This window comes from Heterocephalus glaber, unplaced genomic scaffold (genome assembly GCF_053883595.1).
Source record: "Heterocephalus glaber isolate CG9 unplaced genomic scaffold, H.glaber_assembly_v1.0 deba00001615, whole genome shotgun sequence".
Taxonomy (NCBI): domain Eukaryota; kingdom Metazoa; phylum Chordata; class Mammalia; order Rodentia; family Bathyergidae; genus Heterocephalus; species Heterocephalus glaber.
Window position 1 is genome coordinate 285,723 of NW_028258386.1, and position 22,407 is coordinate 308,129.

At 57.3% G+C, this 22,407-nt stretch overlaps 1 protein-coding gene across 4 annotated transcripts in view; it reads right to left on the bottom strand.

Annotated features, from left to right (window-relative positions):
* Positions 1-22,407, bottom strand: part of Fgd5 (FYVE, RhoGEF and PH domain containing 5) — a 66,075-nt gene that overhangs the window by 2,331 nt on the left and 41,337 nt on the right. For 2 of the 4 annotated variants that reach the window (XM_004870480.4, XM_004870479.4), the window contains exons 6-19: positions 18,985-19,133; positions 18,668-18,824; positions 18,287-18,365; positions 17,510-17,560; positions 17,039-17,097; positions 10,759-10,830; positions 9,936-10,004; positions 7,701-7,784; positions 6,760-6,839; positions 4,969-5,068; positions 4,754-4,891; positions 4,354-4,483; positions 3,813-3,946; positions 2,535-2,663 (exon numbers count right to left, since the gene is read on the bottom strand). In XM_004870480.4, the coding sequence (XP_004870537.2) occupies positions 2,535-2,663; positions 3,813-3,946; positions 4,354-4,483; positions 4,754-4,891; positions 4,969-5,068; positions 6,760-6,839; positions 7,701-7,784; positions 9,936-10,004; positions 10,759-10,830; positions 17,039-17,097; positions 17,510-17,560; positions 18,287-18,365; positions 18,668-18,824; positions 18,985-19,133 (1,431 nt within the window). Of the gene's footprint in view, positions 1-2,534; positions 2,664-3,812; positions 3,947-4,353; positions 4,484-4,753; positions 4,892-4,968; positions 5,069-6,759; positions 6,840-7,700; positions 7,785-9,935; positions 10,214-10,758; positions 10,831-17,038; positions 17,098-17,509; positions 17,561-18,286; positions 18,366-18,667; positions 18,825-18,984; positions 19,134-22,407 lie in introns of those variants that run through there. The other 2 variants (XM_087196814.1, XR_015445669.1) reach the window with 2 other exon arrangements.

Below are 22,407 nucleotides of genomic sequence, written 5' to 3' on the forward strand. Positions count from 1 at the left end.
AAAGTCTCACTAAGTTGCTGTTCCCTGGGGTGGACTTAAACTTGGGATCCTCCTGCCCCAGCCTCTCACGGGTTACAGGCGTGCACTACCAGGCCTGGCTTGAAACCTGACATTTTGAGGTCAGGCATTTGCATCTTCCTTATTTTGTTCAATCTGCACAACAATCCTAGAAGGTGCTGTCTCCTTCAGAAAAGGCAATGCCCCAAGATGACACAGCTAGAAAGCAGGAGCCAGATCTGGGGCTTTGGGGCAACTTCTAACATTTTTTCCGCTGAGTCTGTTCTCCAGTGACTCAGTTTCCCTAGTTTCTTCTGAGACCACACTTACTCCTCAGGCCTGATGTAAAGCCTTCCGTGGGCAGCCCCAGCTCCTGCTCTGTGAGCAGCTGTACTGATGAGATGCACCCGAGAATGCATACAGAGCTTGAAACAGCACTCGGTGGGAAAAGAAAGATTCTCATCCGTGAAGATATGTTATCTCATGTGCATGCATGGAAATGGAGAACACGTGTTCATGTAGCTTATAAAAACACAGGGTAAAGAGAAGTAATGAGCACGCCAGGACAGCTGTGGGATGAGAACAAAGGGGAGCAGGATGAGTGTTAAAATTCTGAAACAATTTTCAAAGATGGAAAGATCAGAAAAAAGCATTTGGGCCAGGGATTTAGCTCCGTGGTTTTGCTGCCTGCTGTGCAAGCGCAAGGACCCGAGTTTGATTCCCGGTACCAAAAAAAAAAAAGAAAAAACAAAAAAGCATTTGATGAAATTCAACATTCAGTCATGATGATGAGTCTCAGCCGACTTGGAGTCCGAGGGAACTTCCTTAATCTGGCTCAGGGTAGAAAGATAAATGCCCACGGTCAATGTCACACTGAAGAGCGAGCTGCTGAACTGCCCCTAAGATGGGAACATCAGGATGCACAGACCACAGTGCCGGAGGCCTAAGCCACTGCAGGGAGGCCAGAGAAAGAAACACAAAAGACCAGAAAGAAGCAGTAAAGCAGCCTGTGCTTGTGAAGAACATGTTTGACTACAAAACAACACTCCAACTAATGAATGTTAGCAAGGTCACGGGACGATCACCTTCCTATACACTAGTGGCAGACAGCTAGAAAATAAAACCAACTCCACTCACATAGTGTTCAGAATAAAAAACTTAGGAATAAAGTCAGCAGAAGCTAAGAACAGAAGTGTTGAGGTCTTTGGACGAGAAGATGCAAAATATCACAAGAGAAATGAAAGAACTGAAGGTGACCCCAGGTCCATGGTGGAGATTTGACACTGGCAGGACAACAGCTTGCTCCAAGTTGATCTCCAGGTGATCAACAACCTCAGTCATAATCAAAGAGAGCTTTGGAGGAGTAGAAACCAACAGGGCTGTAATGAAAACCGAAGACTTAGAGGGCCTGGAATAATCTTTAGAATGAAGTCGAAGGACATATGAACCCAACATAGAGACTCACCATGCAGCCCCAAGTGGAGGTCAAGGATAGACACAAAGGCAGAAGATACTGGGGGTCGAACCCTGGGCCTGGACACTGAGCCACACCCCCAGTCCTTTTTACTTTTTATTTTGAGACAGGGTCTTGGTAGGTTGCTCTTTTCCAGGCTGGAATCAAACTTGTGATCCTCCACCTCAGTCTCCCAGAGTGCTGGGATGACAGGCGTGCACCACTGTGCCCAGTGAAATCCGACTTTAAAAGCCAGCCTGTGTGGTCACCGCTGTGACCCCTGCTGCTCTGAGGGCATCCCCCCTTGCTTCCCTGCTTGCTGTGTCTGGCCAAACAGCTCAGATGGGGCTGGGGGAGGGGAGGCTGCGGCCAGGTCAGTGTGGGGGCTCAAGGGCCCAGGCAGGGAAGACTGAGGCACATGGAAGGCACCCCCCACCACGTGGCTGCCGCTCAGGATGGAGCTCCCAAGACACACTAGGGTGTTCTCACTCTTCCGAGTAGATGAGGACCTGGGAAGAAAGCCCCAGTTCAGTGCAGAAGCGCTTGAGGCTCCTGAATTCCACAGAGGCCTCTGCCAGCTGCCTCTCTGGGTCCCGTGACCCTGAGGGGCAGAGTGTGCTCCGAGACAAGCCCCCTGCAGAGGACCAGGTGACTTGGGTCCCATTTCAGGATGGACTCCACCCACAGAGGCCACTGCTGAGGGGCCAGAACACCCAGGGAGCCTGGGCCACTCTCCAGCCCCACCACCACCATGGCCCCACTTTAGCTCCTCCAGAGCAGTGGGTCTGAGGGCTCCCAGCTGCGTTTTAGAAGTGAAAGGAAGTTGTGTTATAAAGACACAAACTTCACTTCTCCTGAGAGTTACTGGTGTGGTCAGTCACCCTAGAGAAAGAAATGGACAAACCACACCCTGCACCGTGGCGCACACCTGTCATCCTAGCACAGGGGAGGCAGAGGCAGGAGGATTGCCACGCGTTCGAGGCCAGCCTAAACGACAGCACTGGGGACTCATTTGCCCCTTTGGAGATGGTGTGTGGGACCCGAGGGGCCGGGGCCTCGTGGGGAGGGGAGGCACAGCCCATACCTCTCTGGCCGTGTAGGTGTACAGCACTTTGCCTTTGATGGCGAACCACAGCCTCTTCCAGGGCCGCTTGCCCCGCTTGCACCGGCTGAGGTAGCCGCTGATGGCCAGGCCCTCGCCTGAGGCGGCCACCTGCAAAGGAAACCCAAGGTCAGGGCTTGTCCCCATTGCACGTCCCCATTGGGGCTTGGGGATGGGACTCGGGGACCCAGGAGCCCAGGACTGCGGGGCACCACAGGGAGTGGGTCATATTCAGGGTCCTGCACACCCACTCCCAAGTCACGGAACTGCACCCAAAGATGCTGATGTGTTCATTCACCCCCTCCACATCTCACAGGGGTCTGCTCACTGCTGGTTGTTTGGATTTTTTGAGACAGGGTCTTGCTGTGTAGTCTTGGCTGGCCTTGAACTCACTGTGTAGCCCAGGCTACCTCAAATTTTTGGTGATCCTCCTGCCTCAGCCTCCCAAGTGCTGGAACTAGGCATGAACCACCATACCCAGTAGCAAGAAAATTTCTTGAAGGATCTTGAGGGAAGCCGGAGAGGCACACATTTCACTTTCCATCATATACTCTTTGGTGCTTTAAAAATTTTTTTTTCCTACACCATGTATGTGTTATTTCTGAAATTTTCTTTCCTAGTGCTGGGGATGAACCCAGGCCTCTTGAATGCTAGGTGAGCTCTTGCCATGCAGCCGCAGATCTTTCTAAGATATTTAATCTTCGTGAGTTACGCTACTGGACAGCCCCTCCCCCATGTTAATCCTTCTTTCCCTGACATTTGTCCACACTCCTTGCCGTCTGCTCTGGATTGTATTCATGGGAACATGGAGCTGCTAACTGTGGGTTCTGGGCCAACGAGTCTTCATGTGAATGACTTACAGGAGACAGAACCTAGCCAGGTCTGCAGGGTGGCCGAGGTGTCCCACACACAGCCGCAGGCCGCCTGAGACCACCCTGAACCCCATGGGGCCCCAGTGAGATGAAGCAAAAGGGTACTGAGTGACCCAGAGCCCCAGTGGCCTGGGCGTCCCTGCAGCACTCGGTCTTGGCTCCAGGGCAGGAGGAAGAGGAGAGGAGGAGGTGCCTCCTGCACCTCCTGCCCTGCCTTGGGTCACCCTTCAGTCACTAAGGCATCTGTCAGCTGCACCCAGGGACAAGCACGTCCCAAGGGAGCAGGTGCTGTCCCTGAGGTACACCTTGATCCTCGTAGGGAGGGAGAGTGGCCAGGCTGGGCTGGGAGGCCTAACCCCATCCCCAGGAGTCTGTGTTGCCCCCTCACCTCTGCCAGGGCCGACGGGACCTTCTTCTGCTTCTTAAAGTTGGAGGGGTTGATGCTGTGGAAGACGGAGGAGAGGGCACTGCCCGAGGAGAAGAGGGGCGAGGACAGTGGGAAGCTCATGGTCACGGGCCGCTCTGCAGGGAGAGGACAGCGGTGACCAGGTGGGGGGCACGGTGGGAGGCAGGGACATTTCCCAGGACACGGGCCGGGATGGCTGAGCCCCAGTGATGTCAGAGTCCCCAGGGAGGAATGCACCTGCCCTCCTTCCAACCCAGCCCGTGAGCACCGCACCCCTTGTGGGCCAGCTCTGCTTCCAGGGCCCCATCTCAGACCCTTCCCTCCAGTTCCCAGCTCCACCATGGGCTCCTGAGGGCCCCACAGTCCCTCTGGTCATGGGCCACAGAGCTCCCCTGAAAGGGGCCTCATGCTCCGAGTTCTGTCCCTTCACAGAGCCCCCTCACTCCCTGCACGAGCAGCTCCTGGGGATGTGGTGGCTCCGGCAGAGCTGCCCCCACCCGATGCTCCTGAGCCCGATGGTTACCTCGCAGGGGGCCCGGCGCGGCCCCGCCCCTCTTCCTCAGCTCCCCGAAGCACCCGTCGCACACCTTGGCCATGCGGTCCTTGAGGTACTTCAGAGGGTACTTGTTCCTCGAGCAGTTCCGGCACACGATCTGCAGGCCAGCACCAGGGGACACGTGTGTGGTGACCGTCATACCCCCAGATGTGAGAGGGGGCCAGTGTCCACCCTCATGGCCCCTGCCTCTGTGCCCCAGGCTGCACTGCACTTCCCAGCAGGTGTTTCAGTCCCCCCCCCGCCCATGCTGCACCCTGAGCCGTGATGCAGCACCCTCCCCACCACGGGTGCCACTGCCAATGTCCTCTCCTCATGTGGTGGAGGTGGGCATGGGCCCCCCAGGGTCCCCACAGTGTCGCTGGCTCACCTTGCCGCAGGCGTGGCAGTGGTGGCGTCGCAGTGTGAGGGAGAAATCGCAGCCGCAGTTCATGCACATCATGGCATGCGTGACTGGCACCAGTGTGGGCGGCCGCTCGCCCAGGCTGACCCCCAGCCTCTCCCGGAGCTGGGGAGGGGGTGGAGGTCAGTGTGGTCCCCACTTGCCCCCAACCCCAGGGGACCCATCTCGTGGCTGTGGCTCACCTCGGCACTATGGTGGAAGGCGGCCAGAGCCTGGGCCTCATGGTCCTCGGGGACAGCCCTGCTCAGGCAGCTGTGCCACTCATCCCTCTCGGTGCAGGAGCTGCGGGGGCAGGCAGGCAGGACAGTCAGGGATCCTCCCACCTGCCATGCACATCACTTTGTCCCCAGACAATGGGCTGTGAGAGGGCCAGGGGACAAGGCCCCTCTGCCAGTGGCAGAACCAGGCAAAACAAAGGCCTGGGTCATGGGGGCCACACTACAGGGATGGACCACTGGGGACAGAGGGAGGCAGGGGCACCCTGCCCCACACAGCGCCACAGACACCCCTCAGGTGCTCTCTGGGGTGTGACGTCCACCCAGGCTGTGGGCTGCCGGGGACACAGGCAGCAGCAGTGAGTAGAGCCTCACAGCGCCCACCAGGTGGTGCATGTGTCCCGCATACCAGCACGATGGCCCTGGAAGTGGTTGGGGGATGGACAGGGAGCAGGAAGCTGTGTGTCCCGCTGCTTGGGGACATGAGCCCGAGGGCCCAAGCACACAGCCCTGCCGGGTGCCTGACCTGGGGGAAAGGGAAGGGAGGGGAGGGGCGTAGAGCCCCAGGGTGAAGTCCTCCCTCCCTGGAGGGACCGGCACTCCCAGGGCCCACAGCCCGGCTGAAGACCACAGGGCTCGCTCCAGAGAGCGCAGAGCACTGAGGCCAGCAGGTGTCCACCCAAGGCCTGCATAGGGACCAGTGTGTGACTCCCTACTCCACAGGTGTGCACTGGTGTGCATGCCGCACACCTCACACCCAACATGAGGGCTCCACAGCCACCCCCAGGCCCTGTGTGGAGGGGACACCCAGCTGCAGGAGCCCCCAGTGTGCCCACCCAAGACTGCAGCTCCTACCCTGGGCTTGATGGAGCCCCTCACCCTCACTGGGGAGGGGATGCTCCTGGGGTCTGCTGCCTAACACTGGCCACAGGATGGAGTCCCCAGAAAGAATGCAGGCCTTTCCTCTCCCTCCCTTCCTTCTTCCCTCCTTCCTTTCCTCTCCTTCCTTTGTTCCTCCTCTCCTTTCTTCCTCCCTCCTTCCTTCCCTTCCCTTCCTTCCTCTCCCTCTTCCCTTCCTGTGTTGGTCATGGGACCCTGCACCTTGTACTGGCCAGGCCAGCGCCATCCACTGAGCTGCCCCTGGCCCTTGTGTGGATCGAGTGAGTGGTGACCGAGTGAGTGCCGCATGCCCTGTGGGACCTGCATTTAACCCCATATTGAGTGCCCAGCTCCCAGGTGGTGGCTTCCCCAGGCGTGGGGTGCGATTAGGCAGTGGGGGTGCTGAGCCAGGCTGAGACCCGAGAGCCCCCTTGCCACAAGATGTGCAGTCGCCTCCATAAGCAAGGCCACGCTCGCCCCAGGTCTGCGGCCACCTTGATGCTGGAACCACAGCCTCTCCTCTGTGGGTGGCCTGGGATGGCCCATGGGAAAGGGGAAGGGCAAAAGCCAGTGCTCATCTTTCCCCCGCCCTCAGGACGCAGTGTTGGGGTGGACAGGCCACCTGTGTTGGCTCTGCTGTCCGTGGAGTCTTGCAGACCCAAGGTGCAGTCCTTGTCGCCTGTCACATGCGTTTCCCATGCACACATTTCTCCAGGAGAGAAGCCAGGTGTTTTTACAACAAAATGGTTAAGAGACACTGAAAGGAGCAATTCCTCTCATCTGTTGGGTGCCAGAAGGGAAGTGATGCCCTGTCCACGCCTGACAGCCACATGTGCCCACCTCCTTGTCCCCTGTCCCTGTCCCCATTCTGTCCTGTACCTGGCCGACAGCATCAGGCAGCACTGGGCAGTCTCAATGCGCAGGGCGTACGGTATGTTCTCCATCACCGGCCGGCTGACCTGCAAGAGCCGCCCCAAGCACCTCAGGGGAGGCAAGGAGTGGGCACCGTGGGCCCCTGCTGGTTGCAGGGCGCAGAGAGCCAGGCCTGACACAGATGCTTGGCAGCCTCAGTTTCCTCAGTAGGGACACAATGCTGTCTTCTCGGTCATCCTCAGGAGGTCAGGAGCATCACTCCTGTGCGACGTGGGGTCCGGACCTGGCTGCTGGGCCCCATCTCCAGCAGCCCCCCTCCCTGCTCAGTTTCCTGGGGTGAGTGGCACCATGCAGGGGCCCCGGCCTCCTCACCACCTCACTGCCCTCAGGATCACAGCTACCTTCAGCCCTGTGGTCAGCCTTGGCATCCCCTCTTAGGTGAGACCCAGATGAATGTCCCCACACCTTTTGCTCCCCAAGAATCCCTTGCAGCCCTCAGTGTCTCCTCAGGCCCGAGTCTCACTGGGTGGAGCCACCTGTGTGTGCTCAAGGCCATGGCAGCACTGTCACAACCACCAGGCAAAGGGTGGCCCACACACCCACTGACAGGGGATGGAGAGACAGCATCACAGGCTGCCTGGGAGGAGGATGCCTTGGCCCCAGGGTGGGCCAAGGATACACAGCTGTGGGGAGGACAGGGGACAGGGGCTGCACACAGCAGCAGGAAGGACTGTAGGGGCTGGGCAGGGAAGGGACAGGCAAAGAGTCCTGGAGGAGGACGCACGACATGGCGCTTGAATGCAGTGGAGAGGACGGCAATGCGGTGTGGTCTTGTCTCCAGCCCCTGCTCACCTCATTTCCACCCCATGTCACCGCTCCAGGGCCCAGGCTCCAAGGAGCGGCAACCTCAGGCACTGTGCCACCTCTGGGTCTCCTGCCGGACTCACCTTCATACCAGCCACAGGCAGGGAGCTCTTGAGCCGGTACTTCCCGTCCTTCTCAGGGTGGGTGTACAGCAGCACGTCACTCATCTACAGACGGGACCGTCAGACAGGGAGGGCCAGGCTCAGCACGGGCCGTGCATCCCAGGCCCTGTGTCCAACAAAACCCCAAAACCAAAATCAGAACAGGCTGCTGAGACATAGGACAGTGGGGTGACCTCAACGTCTCTCTGAGCAATAGGACTAGTCCATATGCACAGAACAGGGCAGGTGCCAGGGCAGGGACCTGACTGCCAGGCATAGGGGTCTCAGGCTGCAGGTGTTTTACATGGTGACCTGGGGCAGGGGCGGTGACACATGCTGTGAGGATGGACATGAGTGTTGCTGGGGTGGAAGGAGCTCTCACTGCCGGGGATCCCTGGGGATGGGGTGAGCCCTGAGCTGTCCTCAGAGCTCCCTCCCCAGCATGCACAGTTGGTGCAGACTAAAGGCCACTGCTGTGCACACAGGTGAGGGATGAAACAAAGGCCACAGAGCTCTGTGGGAGGAAGTGGCTTCCATCGGCTAGAAGGTTCTCACACACACAGGGCCAGGTGACAGTGCGATCCTCCTACCCAGTGTCCTGAGCCTGAACAGAGCACCTGCCTCCGCACCTGATCCTAGCAGACCCCAGGTGTGCCTGTCCTCCACTGCAGGCATGGCGCATGCGTGGAGCCTGAGGTCTCTGCCAGCTCCCCCAGTGCCCAGCACCCATCTTTACCAGCAGCCTGTACCATGTGGGGGTGGGCGGGGCGGAGGAGAACCCTGTGGAATGGGCGAGGGCCGTCTGCTGTAGTGTCCCCGAAGCCCTGCGTGTCCTCAGGCAGTGCCCCAACTCTGAGCTGCAGTTCTGATTGGTTTAGGAAACTGGGTTTTTTTTTCTTTTTTCTGATCCTGGGGATGAAGCCAGGAAGTGCTGAGCTATATACCCCACCCCTTTTTCTTCTTTAATTTTGAAACAGGTCTCACTAAGTCGCTAAGTTGCCCAGGCTGGGCTGGAGCTTGTGATCCTCCTGCCTCAGCCTCTTAGAGTAGCTGGAATTACAGGTGTGTGCCACAACAGCCAGCAAAACTGGCACCTTTGAGAAAGACAAATTCTGTCGTATGTGTGGCTTTTTTCCCTTTCTTTTTCTGTGGTGCTGGGGCTGGAACACAGAGCCTTGGGCACAAAGGGCAGGTGCCCACCCCTGAGCCACACCCCAGCCCCACAGGCTTGAAGACCTGTCCCCTGCTCACTGCCTCTTGGTGTGTGTGTGTGGGTGGCATGGGGACCTGGAGCACCTGACCTGAAGACCCATTAAGATTGAGAAGGTCCCCCAAACACACCATGTCCTGACCTCTGTGCTCCACACACTCGGTCCCTGCTGAGACCCTTCCTCAGTGGCAGATGCCAGAAATCAGAAATGCACGGCTCCTAGGGGTATCCTGCCGCTTACCTCTCAGCACCCTATTACTGTGTGGGGCCCCTTGGAGCACCCTCCCCACTCTGCCAGTCCTGCATCTCTGCAGAGAGACAGGTGCCCAGAGGCAGGCAGCCCATGTGTCCCACACCTGGTCCCAGCCCAGGATGCTGTTGGGTGATGGTGGCCTCTTTAGCAGAAGGGGCTGCGGGAGGTCTTGGATCACTGGGTTCAAGTCCTCAGAGGGCCAGTGACTCCCCCCGCCCCTCGCTTTCTCCCTTGTGCGCCAGCACAGGCCCAATGCCACAGGACACCTGGCCATAGCTGGGGCCATGAAGAGAGAAGCGATCTGAGCTTTGCATGTCAGTGTCAGTTATGGTGATGGGAGGCGTGGTGGCTCGGGGTCCTGGGCTGTGGTAAAGAGCAGTCACCAGCCACCAGTGTGGACATGGCTCCCCACAGGCATGGGCATCCCCAACATATCTACACCGAAGAGGAGGCTGGTGGGTAACTGACTGTCCCTCCTGGGCCTGGCCCTCTGTTGCATCACAGGAGCAGTGACGCCCATGCCTGAGGTATGAAGGCAGGGACCTCGGCAAGTAAACCTCAGCACCACTGCATTCAACACCATGCAGAGGACAACCTGGTTACAACTTGGTGACAACCCTGGAATGGCTGTGGCTGCAAGCCCAGCCCTCCGGGAAACTCACCTGTGCAGGAAGCCGAAACTGGAGACTCAGCTCTGTCCCTCTGTCCCACCCTGTGCCCTCCTCACAGGCCTTGACTATGTGGGCAAACTCACCAGGAACAGATGCCGGGGGTGCCTGTCCTTCCCACGCACCTTCATCAGCGTCCCCTCCTTTAGGAACTCCTGCAGACAGAGAGGCTGACCTTGTGACCAGCCGATGTCCCTGCTGCCCCAGAGATGGGAAGGGGGTCCAGGAGGGACAGGGAGACATGATGCCCCCAGCCCAGGGGACTAGGTGTCCTCTTGCTGCCTCCAGGGGGCCCCATCCTGGGTCCTTCCCAGGCTCCCTGGGAATGGAGCTGCAGGTGTGGACAGTGGCCTTGGCTTGCATCCTGGAGGACACTGAGCGGTGGTTAACAGTTTCCCAACTGTGGTCAGGGCCGGGACATCAAGGACAAGTACTACTCGAAGGCTGCCTGATCGCTGCCGATTAGTAAAAACTGCATGGCACCCTCTTTGTTCCAACCACAGAGATCACACTGCTGACCGTTTTTGAGCTGAATTGTATGTTTTCCATTGGAAGACAAAAATGTAAGTGAATGTCTCTCTGTGTCTCTGTCTCTGTTTCTGTCTCTCTCTCTCTCTGTCCTCTCTCTGCAGTGTGGGGTGGAGCCCAGGGCTTCTCGTGAGCCCAGCATCGCCCAGCTCTGGGCTGTGCATAACGAAAGTGATTTTTAAGACGCTTTCTGGGTTTGGGCTCTAGAAATGGTTTTCTGCCTCCCAGCAACTCTGGACTAAAAATACTTGAAGCCTCCTCTTCTTGGGGGATGGAGAACCTACAGGAACTGTCTCTGTGCCCTCTGCCCCCTCCCAGGGACACAACACCTGCCCACGTGGCTGGGAACACTGCCTCCCCACAGCCCCCGGCCCCACTCACCCTGCCTGGCTGCAGGAGGTCGCCCTGGCCATGGATGCTGTGCTCGATGTGGACCAGCTTCTGCAGGTTCTCCTGTGGGCGGGTGGGGAGGGGAGGGAGGCGGTCAGGCCCACGAGGAGCAGCAGCCTATGAGGAGCAGCCCAGGATGAGGCCAAGGAGTGGTAACCCAGGAACAATGTCAAGGGAGGAGAGGCCACCCTCCTCTGGCCTCAGGGCTGGAAATGTGGGCTGCCTGTCTAGAACAAGAACCGACCCTGGTGGCCCCCCCTGCGTCACACAGACAGGTCAAGGGACACGCTGCCCTTCCAGACAGCACTGTCCGGAAGAGGTCACACCTTGCACACCTCCCAAAGGCACCGACGAAGGATGAGACTGTGGGGACACCGCCTTGACATCCTCGCCACCGGTTTCAGGGAGAAAATGCACAGAAAAATGTCCAGCAGCCACACCATTGCCACAAAACAGAGTCCTGGATGTGGCTGCCACCCAACAGTAGAAATGCCTCGTGCTCTGCACACCCCAACTTCCCCATGCCCACGGGTGGCCAGCTGGCTGCATTCCAGGACCGACAAGGCCCCTGCGTGGAAACGGGAGACAGCTGAGCATCGCAGCTTTGGTGATGCCAGGAGGAAGGGGCGGTGATGAGGGCTAAGAAGAGAGCGTGGAAAGGTTCACAAGGCCGTAAGGGTCAGGAGGTGATCGATGTGGGTGCTGGCAACAGACAGGACCTTCAGCTCACGGGGAAGGTGGGGTGGGGCCGGTGCCAGGAAGAGCCGCCCATGGCTCTACCCCACCATCCCACCCCAGAGCTCGGGTGACACCTCTGTTTCTGAGAAAGGGCAGAAGCCAGCACTGGGGAGGGGAGCTCTGGGCCCAGCCTGTCACTGTCACCAGTGCCATGGAGGACAGCTACAGTGGGGATGTGCAGAGGCCAGTCCATGGCTGGCCACAGGCCAGTGCAGAGTGTGGCCCTGGGGGCAGCGGGTTACAAGCAGAGGCCACAGGAGAAGGGGCAGCAATGCACGAAGAGACTTCCTGGGGCCAGGGCTGTGAGGAGTCCCAGCACGGCAGGCTCTGCAGACAGCACAGGTGACTACAGGTGACAGGGCCAGAGGCTAAGGGTGCAGTGGGCAGGACAGGGACTCTGAAGGTCTGGACAGGGACCGGGCTCAACCCTGGTCCAGACTGACTCCACCTGCCAAAGCAGCCAGCCAGAAACAGGCACAACTGTTCCCCTCCGTTTCCACCTAGCTTCTATGCAGACACCTGGCATTCAATCAAAATTTAGAGGGACACAGAGACACAAGAGAGAAAAAGAAACCTAAGTCATTCTCAAGGGATAAAGGACTCAACAAATTCAGAACATGAGGGGACCACTGTAGGAACCGTCAGGCAAGGACTTTATGGTGACAGCAATTAAAACGTGAGGGATCTGGTAGGGGACAGACCAGTCAGGAAAGGCTGTGAATCTCAGTGATGGAAACCATGACAGACGTCAAAGGAAAAGTTAACATTAAATAACCCTGCAGTAGCAGAAGAAAGAACTCCTCTGACAGGCTTAGCAGCAATGGAACACATCTGAAGAAAGAATCAAAGACCTTGAAGACAGTTTGGCAGAGTTTGTCCCAACCACATACTGGGGGCAATAAGAGTTTGAGGAAAGAAGGATGGAGTGTGGATGAGAACTTTCTGAAGTTAATGAATGACAGACCACAGCCCAGCAAACAAGCCTGAGGGTTACAGCAGGCTTGACACTGCCCTCCCTGCACAATGCTCACACACCCGGTGAGCTCCCAAAAGTGCAATAAAACTATGGTCTTGAAAGCAGCAGGAAAGAGGAACACACAATGGAAGGAAGGATGAAGACAAGCAGATGACAGACTTGGTATTAGACATCAGGTAAGGCAGAGACAGGGGCTGGCATCTTCGAAGTGCAAGAGAAAAATGAGCCAGCCTAGGTTTTTATACCCAAGAAAAATAGCCTTCAAAAATGGAGATCAAAGGACAATTAGGTAAAGGGGAGAGGTGGTGGGAGGCAGGCTTGTAGTTGCCAGGTGGGGGCTGCTGATTGGCAGGGGAGGGGGCTGGAATCGCCTGAGGGGTACTAAGTCCAGTCAGAAACACAGGTACAATCACCTCGTTAGCTTAACATGTACACAGTGGGCTATGTATCATGTCTACAGATATGTGAGGTGCACATACAGTGTCACTTCAGCGCTGAGATGCAGTACCTGACACCCACACTTTAAAGGAGAGGATTATTTTGGCTCATGGTTTCAGAAATCTCAGGCCCTACATGGTCAGCCAGCTCTAGGCAGGAAGGTGTGGATGGTGGAAGGGCCTGGTAGAGGAGAATGGCTAATGGCATGGCAGACAGGAAGCAGAGAGGGAAGGGAGGAGCTGGGGAAGGAGAAGCACCCTTCCAAACCATGCCCCAGTGCCCACCTCTTCCTACCAGGCCTGGCTTCCTAACACCAAGACAGCTGTGGTGCCTGTAGTCTAATCACCTGCCACAAGCCCCACCTCTGAGTACAGGAGATGCTGGGGGCACATGAGATATGGGCCATAACAAATGTGTTAGAAAACACACGTGTTTCTTTGTGCTGTCAACTGAGAGAGCCAAAAAGAAAGGATTCCCACAAATAGGGACATACCAAGACCCTAATCTCTGTTTCGAACACCACTGTTCCTGTGGAGGAACCAGGAACCCTGGGACCCATGGCTGGTTCTCAGCCAGGAAGAGGAAATGCACCCGGTGAATGAGGCAGAAGTCAGGAAGTGCTCAAAACATCCCATCCAATTGGTGTAGATAGGATGTGAGAGGAACAGAAGCCATCGGACAGCACACCCGAGGGCCAGGACCCAGATCCAGCTGGGAAGTAAGATAAATGGTGCAGCGTGGGATTTCATACCAAGTATAAATAACTCTCCTTGAATCCACGCTGACCCAAGGGACTGCCTGATTCTGAGCCCTTGGGCGCTGTAATCCAGGAGGGCAGACATACCCCATGCAGAGCTTCACAGTGATCACCAGGGGGCGCTCAGATGGCAGGAAAGGAGGTGCACGGGCTGCACCAAGAATGACATTGTGTGCTGAGACTTTTTCCAAAGGGAGCAACAGTGGCCACCACGTAGTGAGACCTTACACAGCAGAGACTGGATGCACAGCACCTGGGCCAGGAGCCGGCTGACACCGACAGCGCAGGCGTGTCACCAGGACGAGCCTGCATGGGCCTCATGAGGTCACGTCTGCCCTGCTCTCCCTGCCAAACCTGCACAGCCCAGTCCAACCACAAGGAAAACACTGGACGGACCCCAGCAGCAGCCAGCTGCAGGGCAAGGGCCCCAGCCTGCAATGCCACGGCACCACAGTCAGGGGCCTCTGGGAGCCTAAGGACATATGTGGACCAAGGGTAACGTGGTGTCTCCAGTGGAATCCTGCAAGAGTCCTGGGGCAGGACACCAAGAAAAGCCCAGGGAATCTGTGGGACAGTGGCCTTCAGTGTCGTTCTGCCCACAGTGTCCTCTAGTGGAACAGATGGTCCAGCTGCTCAGATCCCTGGAGGACCTGTCAAGGATTTGCACAGTGATCACCGTGGCTGACTGCAGACCCCCACATCCACACAGCAAGGACTCCTCAGACGTGGGCACAGAACCAGGGTACAGGGCTGAGGATGCATGCGTGTTGCGTGAGTGGAGAGCAGGCGGCATGGACATATAGGAGTGTTGATATGGCAGTTGGACCCTGTGGGCTGTGCATATGACCTCTGGCCTGGGGGTGAGAGAGGCCCGAGGTCACAGATAAAAAGCAAAGAACAAAAAACTCACTTAAAAAGTGGGCAGAGGAGCTGAAGAGACATTTCTCAAAAGTGGGTGTGCACCAGGTTCACACAAACACCTCCACATCTGCAGATCAGACACACGGGACACTACCTTACCCCGGTGAGGGGCCACTGTTAGAAAGACTGGAGATTGGGGTGTTGGTACAGAGGGGGTACCCTTGCACACAGAAATCAGCACCAGGGTCCTCAAAACACTGAGAATACAACTTCCACAGGATGCAGCAATCCTACTACTGGGTGCACATCCAAAGCACAGGAAATCAGTGTGTGAGAGAGACATGTTCATTATGGTCCTGTGCACAGTAGCCAAGAGATGAAAATAACATGAGTGTCCATCAACTGATAAATGTAAGAAGAAAACATGGCATATACACATATACACTGGAGTACTACTCAGCCATAAAAAAGAACGGAATTCTGTCTCTGGTGACAACATGGTGGAACATGAAGCCAGGCACAGAAACACAAACACTCACACAATCTCAACATAAACACCCTTTCTTGGCCCAAGGCCTCTTTGGAGCAGCAGGAGCAGCCCTGTTGGAGGGAGAATGTTACTGCAGGGCACAGTTCAGAAGCTCCTATTAGGGGCCACTTTGAAGGAAGAATCTTGAGGTGGGTACAGGCTGTCAGAGCAACAGAGCAGGGAGCCAACTAACGTCAGGGGCAGGGAGAAGACCAGATGACAACAACGGTTTTGACTCACCCTGTGAACTCTGTGTATTGTCCCTGTCTCCGACCATACCACCTCCCCCTTTGTCCCCAGCTCTGTCCCACCTCATTCTGGGTGGCCCTGTGGTTTCCCATTTCCTTCCGCTGCCCAGACTGGGGTCAACACATCAGAACCCCCTGGAGGTCTCAGACCTCCCTTGATGGTAGGGACACTGGCCTTTCTGTCCCAGCTCTGAGGGATTCCCCTTTCTCAAACTCACCCTCTTATGACATTGGCTGTGGTTATTTCCCCCACCTATGGTATCTACTGCCACTGCACAGGGAGCTCTTGTGGTTTAGGTCTCAGTGTTCCCCAGAAGTCTGACATGCATGGAAGGAGACTGGACCATGGGGTGCTGTGCTCATCAGTGAATTTGTCTATGGATGAATCCACAACTGCTATGGCTTGTATCTAGACATCTCTCCAAAGACTTGTGCACTAATAGGTGGGGCCTTTTGGAGCTGGCTTAATCTAGGGTGTGTAATATTGGGGTTAAGGGTGTGTGGTACTAAATTTAGTCTACTGATTGGAATTAGTATAGTTCTAGGTATGGCTGAATGGATTTACTGAAGATAGAACACCCACCCTGGGTGTGGGCAGCACCATCTAAAAGGTTTGTAGCTTGGATGGGATAAAAGAGAAAGGCAGGCTCAGTGCTGCTGCTGCTGCTGCTTCACTGTATCCTGTCTGCCCTGCCATGGACTGTTTCTCCTCTACAATGCCTCTCTGCCACTGTCCCCTAGAGCCAGCTGACTATGGACTGAAACCTCTATGAACCATGAGCTGAAATAAACCTTTCCTCCATTAACTTGTGGGTATTTTGTCTCAGCACAGAGAAAATTAATAAGACAATGGCTGACCCTGCTGTTAGGAGGTGGGGTCTGATCTGAGGTGGGCACAAGGGCGTGACCTGAAAGGGTGTGTTCTTGTCCCTGGATGCTTCTCTCTTTGCTTCCTGGCCACCATGAGGTGATCAATTTTCCTCTGCCAGCCCCTTTCACCATACTGTTCCTGCCTTGGAGCTGGCCAATCATGGACTGAACTCACTGAAACTGTGAACAAAATCCATCTCTTTTAAGGTGAGGGTGTCAGGTGTTTAGTTCCCAGGGATGGGAAAGTGTTCAAGATGAGCTGTGACTTCCAGGCTAGAATGTGTCTTACCACCTCTGTTTCTCATCCCCAACACAGCCCAAGGCCTGGCACACAGGAGATGCCCAAGACCTGGTGCTGCCACCCTTCTCTTCACTCAGTGTGCACCACAGCTACCCACCATGCCTGCTGCAGTAAGACCACCACCACCACTGATCTCGGCCCAGGTGAGGACTTGTCCTCATCCTCCATGGCAGCCTTTGTATCACAGCTCAGTGGGGTGGTGGACATGCACACACAGGTAGCCATGGTGACCTCAGAATGCAGCTGGATGTGGGTGAGGTTGGCCACCCTCCAGAGCCAGGGAGCACCAATGAGGCTCAATGAGCCACAGAACATGTATCCCAGGGAGCTGTGGGTCTCATGCATCAGCGGGTGTGAGGTTAATTGGGTATCTCCTAAAGACGCGATTCCTGGGCCTGGAGCCAGAACCCCGACCCCAGGGGTGCTGGGACACCTTGGGCCTTGGAGGAGTCCACAGCCCTCAAAGTGCAGATGGTGGGGCAGAAGCTCAGAGAGGCACCCAGCAGGTCACACAGCAGAGGCAGGCCCGGGAAAGGGTAGACGGCCAACTCACCCCCTGCTCCATGCCGTCGTGGGCACGGTCAGTGACTGTGGAGATGAGTGTGAGCGCACCTGTGGGGGACAGAGCACAGCTGTCATTGGCCCATCGGTGTCACCCCCAGCTGGCAGGTCCCTATGGGCCCCATAGGGGTGTGGCACTGACCTCAACTCCAGCTTTGCCACAGCCACCTAAGAGACCCCACAGTGATCTGACCACTCTGCCTCAGTTTCCCCAGCTATAAACTGATGATGTCACAGAGGGACCCCTAGCAGGCCACACAGGGACATAGAGGCTGGGTGACCTGGTGCCACTCTACCCTGAACCACGTGGGGACACCAGCCCACCCCGGAGCTCCCCAGAGGTGACTTTGACCCACCTGGCTAGGGGAGGGGCCATGTCCTGGGCTTGGGGACTGTGCAGTGCCCAAGAGTGGGAGGGGCCGAGAGAATCATGTCCCCATCTCCTGGTCCCCAAGGGACTCACCTTGTGTGTCATTGTATTCGGCTGAGTCCGGACAGAGGTTGTTCAGATAGTCTGGGGTGGAAGGAGCCAGGGGTCAGCATGGCCCCTGTTGACATCCACCGACCACAACCCCAGGCCATTACTGCTGGCCATTCAGTCACTAGGCCATGTCCACTGGCCCTGCTGGGTGCCCACCCTCACGGTCTCTAGGGGGCAGAGATGACAAACTGCTGCCCATCTCTCACCCATTCTGTCCACTCTGGCCCTCACATGTCCCTGTCCCAGGGCCTTGGCAGGTGCTCCTCCTCTACCTGGCACCCTCTCCTGGGTTCCCCTGCAGCCCTGAGATCCCACTGAGCGCTGCTCTCCTCAGGGAGCTTCTCTGCCCTCGGTGCCTAATGTGGGCACCTGTGCCCTGTCCCAACCCAACTGGGTTTCCTTAACTGGAGGCACTGTGGCCATCTGGGTATGGCTTTGCTCGGGCACAGGTCTATCTCCAGCATCAGCCTGGGAGGGGCACACACTAGGTGCTCAACAAGTATGCATGGAACCATGAACAGGTCCCCTGTGCCTGGCCCTCCTGTGTGAGTCACAGCCTGGGAAATGGCATGTGCACCCCATGTGGGCCTCTGTCCACCCCCCAGGGCAGGCTCTTTTTCCATGTGGAGACGGTGGTCGAGAAGGTCTGGAGTCCAACATTGGGTGGGCATCCTGAGGGGCAGGGTAGGGACAGTGCTGGGGAGGGGAGGACCTGGGACATCAGGGTCACCTCGAGTACCCCCATGCCCCCATGCCCACCTGTGAGGAGAGCATGGTACTGGAGCGGGCGCCGCACCACTGCCAGCAGCTGCTGCTTCACCTGCCGGCCACCCCGCTGCTGTTGAGAGGGATTTGGGGGTCAGACATCCCACCCATATTCCCTCCTGAACCCCTGAGCCAGGCCCTGCCCGCCCTGCTGTGACTCTGCAACTGCCTCCCCTGGTCCCCTCTCCTTATGCTGGGGACAGCCACATGCTCCCCTTTCCTGGCTGGGAACTGGGACCACGTAGTAACCTCAGGGATGATTTCCCTGTCTGGGCAGGAAAAGAGGCCCCACGACCCTCCTGGGATTCAGGGCCCTGTCCTAGGGCCACCTGCCTGCCCCTCTGGCCAGATCCCCACTTGTCCTCAGGGACCCACCTCGAAGTCATGGACCGCGGCAGCCAGGTGGGGACAGCGGGCGCAGGTCTGGGCGAGCAGAGCCAGGCTGCGGTCAAAGTGCAGGACCAGTGCTGCATGGTGCTCAAACTCCTGCTCTCGGGCCAGGAAGGTGCTGGCCACCCGAAATGGGCCCTCCCTATGCAGGACAGGGCCAGGACATGAGTGACAGTGGGGACCTGGCCTGCGGTCCCCTCCCCACCGCACAGCCAGCTCCCCGTGTGGATGACAGGCCTCCCTGCATGCTTCGTGCCACCCCTGTGTGAGTCCCCTCCATCCCTTCCAGGGCTTGAACACACCCGTCACCCAGCCGCTGCTCCAGCTCCTGCAGGATGCCCTGGTGCAGCGTGTGGATGGCAGGCAGCTCGTCCAGGCCCCGCCGAAGCTCCTCCTGGGCCCGCACATCCTCCACATCGTCCAGGGCCTTCGTGACGGCAGAGTGGAAATCCTGAAACCCGGAAGCCAGTGACCCACAGGCACAGCTGCCCCAGCCTCAGACAGGGCACATGTGGGCTGTGGGGACCCAGTCCCACGTGCCCACCTATTGGGACACACCTGCCCAGACCCTGAGCCTGAGCCTGACCTTGACCCTAACCCTGACCTGGACCTAGTGCCCCCTTGGTCCAGCCGTGTGTTGGTGACAGGAGAGTGAGAAACCGGAAATTTCCTTCCCTAAAGACACACAAACTTCTTCCTTTCAATTTACTCACTTTGTTTTTTTTTCAGTCCTAGGGACTGAACCCAAGGCCTTCACCCTGAGCTACAGCCACAGCCCTTTTCAAATTTAGTGACAGGGTCTTATTTAGTTGCCCAGGCTGGGCTTGAACTTGCCATCCTCCTGCCTCAGCCCCCAGGCCTGAGAACATGGCCTTCGTGTAACAGAGGAGAAGAGTGAGCCGCGAGTCACCCTACCAGGGGAGGCGGGCCCTGGGGTGAGCGGGAGAGGGAGGGAGAAGGAAGGCAAGGAGCCGTAGTGATCGCTGTGCTACCTTCCGCCATTGATCCTCCCTCCATCAGCTGGGCCAAGGAGTCAGCAAGATGACACCAAGGAGGTCGCAATCGGATAGGTCTTGCGCCTGTTCTCAGTACGCATCCACCCTGTGGCCTACTCAGTTCTCAATCTCCAGCAGCTCAGCACCAGCCTTGAGGAGCTGTGTGTGTGTGTGTGTGTGTGTGTGTGTGTGTGTGTGTGTGTGTGTGTGTGTGTAGGAGACGCAGCTCTGCTCTCCAGGGTTCACGACTGGGAGAGAGGCATGAGGGAGGGTTTTGACATGGGCCAAGGCTGTGCCAGGGGGTGGCAGCTGCAGCAAAGTGGAGGAGCTGAGGGGCTCAGCCAGAGGGACACCAGAGAGGTGACAGACACTCAGGCCCAGACAGGGACAGCACATGCTGGGGCCTGAGGGACAGGAGTAGCTAAGAAGCTGAGTGGGGTGGGCGGTGCACGTGCGTGTGTGTGGTGTGCATGTGTATGCATGTGTGTGTGTGTGCATGTTTGTGAGAGGGGCAGGGCTTGAGATGGGCAGGGCTGCCCCACAGTGCCCAATACTTCCCCAGCCGTCTGTGCAATCTGACCCAACCTCACAGGCCCCGGGTAGGGCCGAGGTGTCACATGAGCCCCTGTCCCCTGGAAAGGTGCCTGTGTTTGACAGGGCCACATTGCTCCGTCTCTGTCCCTTCTGCTCACGCTGGTGACACAAACACCTGCCCGAGGTGTGCAGACCATCCATCGGGTGGCCCAGGCTGTGCTTCAGGGGTCTTCGTTTCTGTGTCTCCCTGGCCTGTGAGTCCTGTGTGGCTGCACAAGATTATAAACTTCTAATTCATCCTGTGATCTTCAGCTGTATTTTTAATGGCTCTGTTGTGCATGCTGGAGAGCACATGGCCACAACAGCACCTAGACAGAGAGGCTGCTGGACTGTGGTGGGTGAGACCCTCAGGTGTGTCTCTGAGTGTGAGCCCGCCTTCCCTGGGGGACATCTGGGGTCCAGCAGCCTTCAGCTCTCGGGACTGCCCAGCTTCTGGCAGCAGGGCAGGGACCTCCCGGGGACAGTACCTGACCCTGGTACCTTTCCAGCCCATGCCGGCTCTCTGGGCTGTGCCACCTCCATTCTCTGGGCCAACAATGGAAGAGTGGCCAGGATGCCACTGATGCCATGCTGGACCCTGGGGTCCCACTGACCAGGACCTGGCTATGCCACACGTATGGCACTCAGGCCAGGAGCCATCCCAACACATGCCCTCTGTGGCCTTCCATATCCCCAAGACTCTGAAAGTGACCTCGGGTGCAGAGTTCTGTCGGCCACATGGACAGCATGAAGCTTCAGGTTGGGAAGTCAGGGCACCCAGAGGGACACATGGGGTCTCAGCTGCCATCAAGGTCCCAAGCTGTCCTTCCTTGCAGAAAATGACAAGTGGACCCTAATATGCAGGGGACCCAGGACAGCTCAGATGGCATGGAAAGGAGGGACAGAGCAGGAAGCCCCAGGCTCCCAGATGCCAGGACTTATGTATGGCTCAGGATCAGGGCTGCAGCTGTGCCATCCATCGGTGGGGTGAGGATGAGGCAGGTCCACCCTCACTGACAGGGCCAGGAACACCCCACAGCAAGGAGGGGTCTCTGCACCACCCGGAAGCCCACGTGCGGAGGAGCTCAGGAGGCCACACACTACTCTTTGTTTGTGGTGCTGCATGGAGCCCAGGGCCCAGCCTGTGCCAGGCAAGAGCTCCCCACTGAGCTGCACCAGCCACTGAAACCCTAAAACTCAAGGAGAAAGATGAGTTTCTGCGACAGGGGCCAGGAAAATCTTGCTGGGATGCAACACCAATAAACTAGATGTCATCAAACTTCAGAGCATTCGTGCCTCAGGGGACACTGTTGGGGCAGGGACAGGTCAGCCCAGCAGGGCCCTGGGTTCTGCCCCATGCCACCCCACAGCATGTTTCTGAGGGCACAGAGTGGTTGAGACAGGAAGCGAGCCTGGCACAGCACAGGCAACGGGCTGGACTTTGCTCCTATGTGGGTGCCCAGATGGCAGAGAGCTGGGAAAGGGCCCCCCGCTGTTAGCTCCAAGGAAATGCAAGATCAAAACTGAGTGCAACACCATGTCACCCCAAGAGGACACTGTCATGGGATAGATGACAAGTGTTGCTGCAAGCAGAAGACAAACTGGAAGCTTCCTACCATGACATGGGGTGTTCGAGGTGCAGTGATTTTATTTTATTTCTTTAATTTTATTTTTTAAGAGACAGGACTTGTGATGCTGTCCAGAAAAAAGGTGCGGTACCTCCTCCAGGGGTCCAGGGCTGTCATGTGACCGGCACCTGTGCCCCTCCGAGCAGGCCCAGGAAGACAGGTGTCACACAAAGGCTTTTGTTAGACAAGATCTTACTATCTAGTGGAGGCTGGACTTGAGCTCACTGTATACCCCAGGCTGGCCTCCAGCCAGTGATGATCCTCCTGCCTCAGCCTCCCAAATGCTGGGATTATGGGTGTGTGCCACCACACCCAGCACACAAAGGCTTCTAACATTGCCACTTTCCTGGACAGGAAACTGGGGACACTCACGCCAGGACAGCCATGTGGCCCAAAGCGAAGGAGGTGCTGATTCACAGTGCAGCGTGGATGATCTAAGAGCACTAATGGTGCAGGAAGCCACCATGGAGACCGACGGAAGAACCAACTGTGGCCCATGAGTCGGGTTGTAGTGCCCAGGGTATGGGGT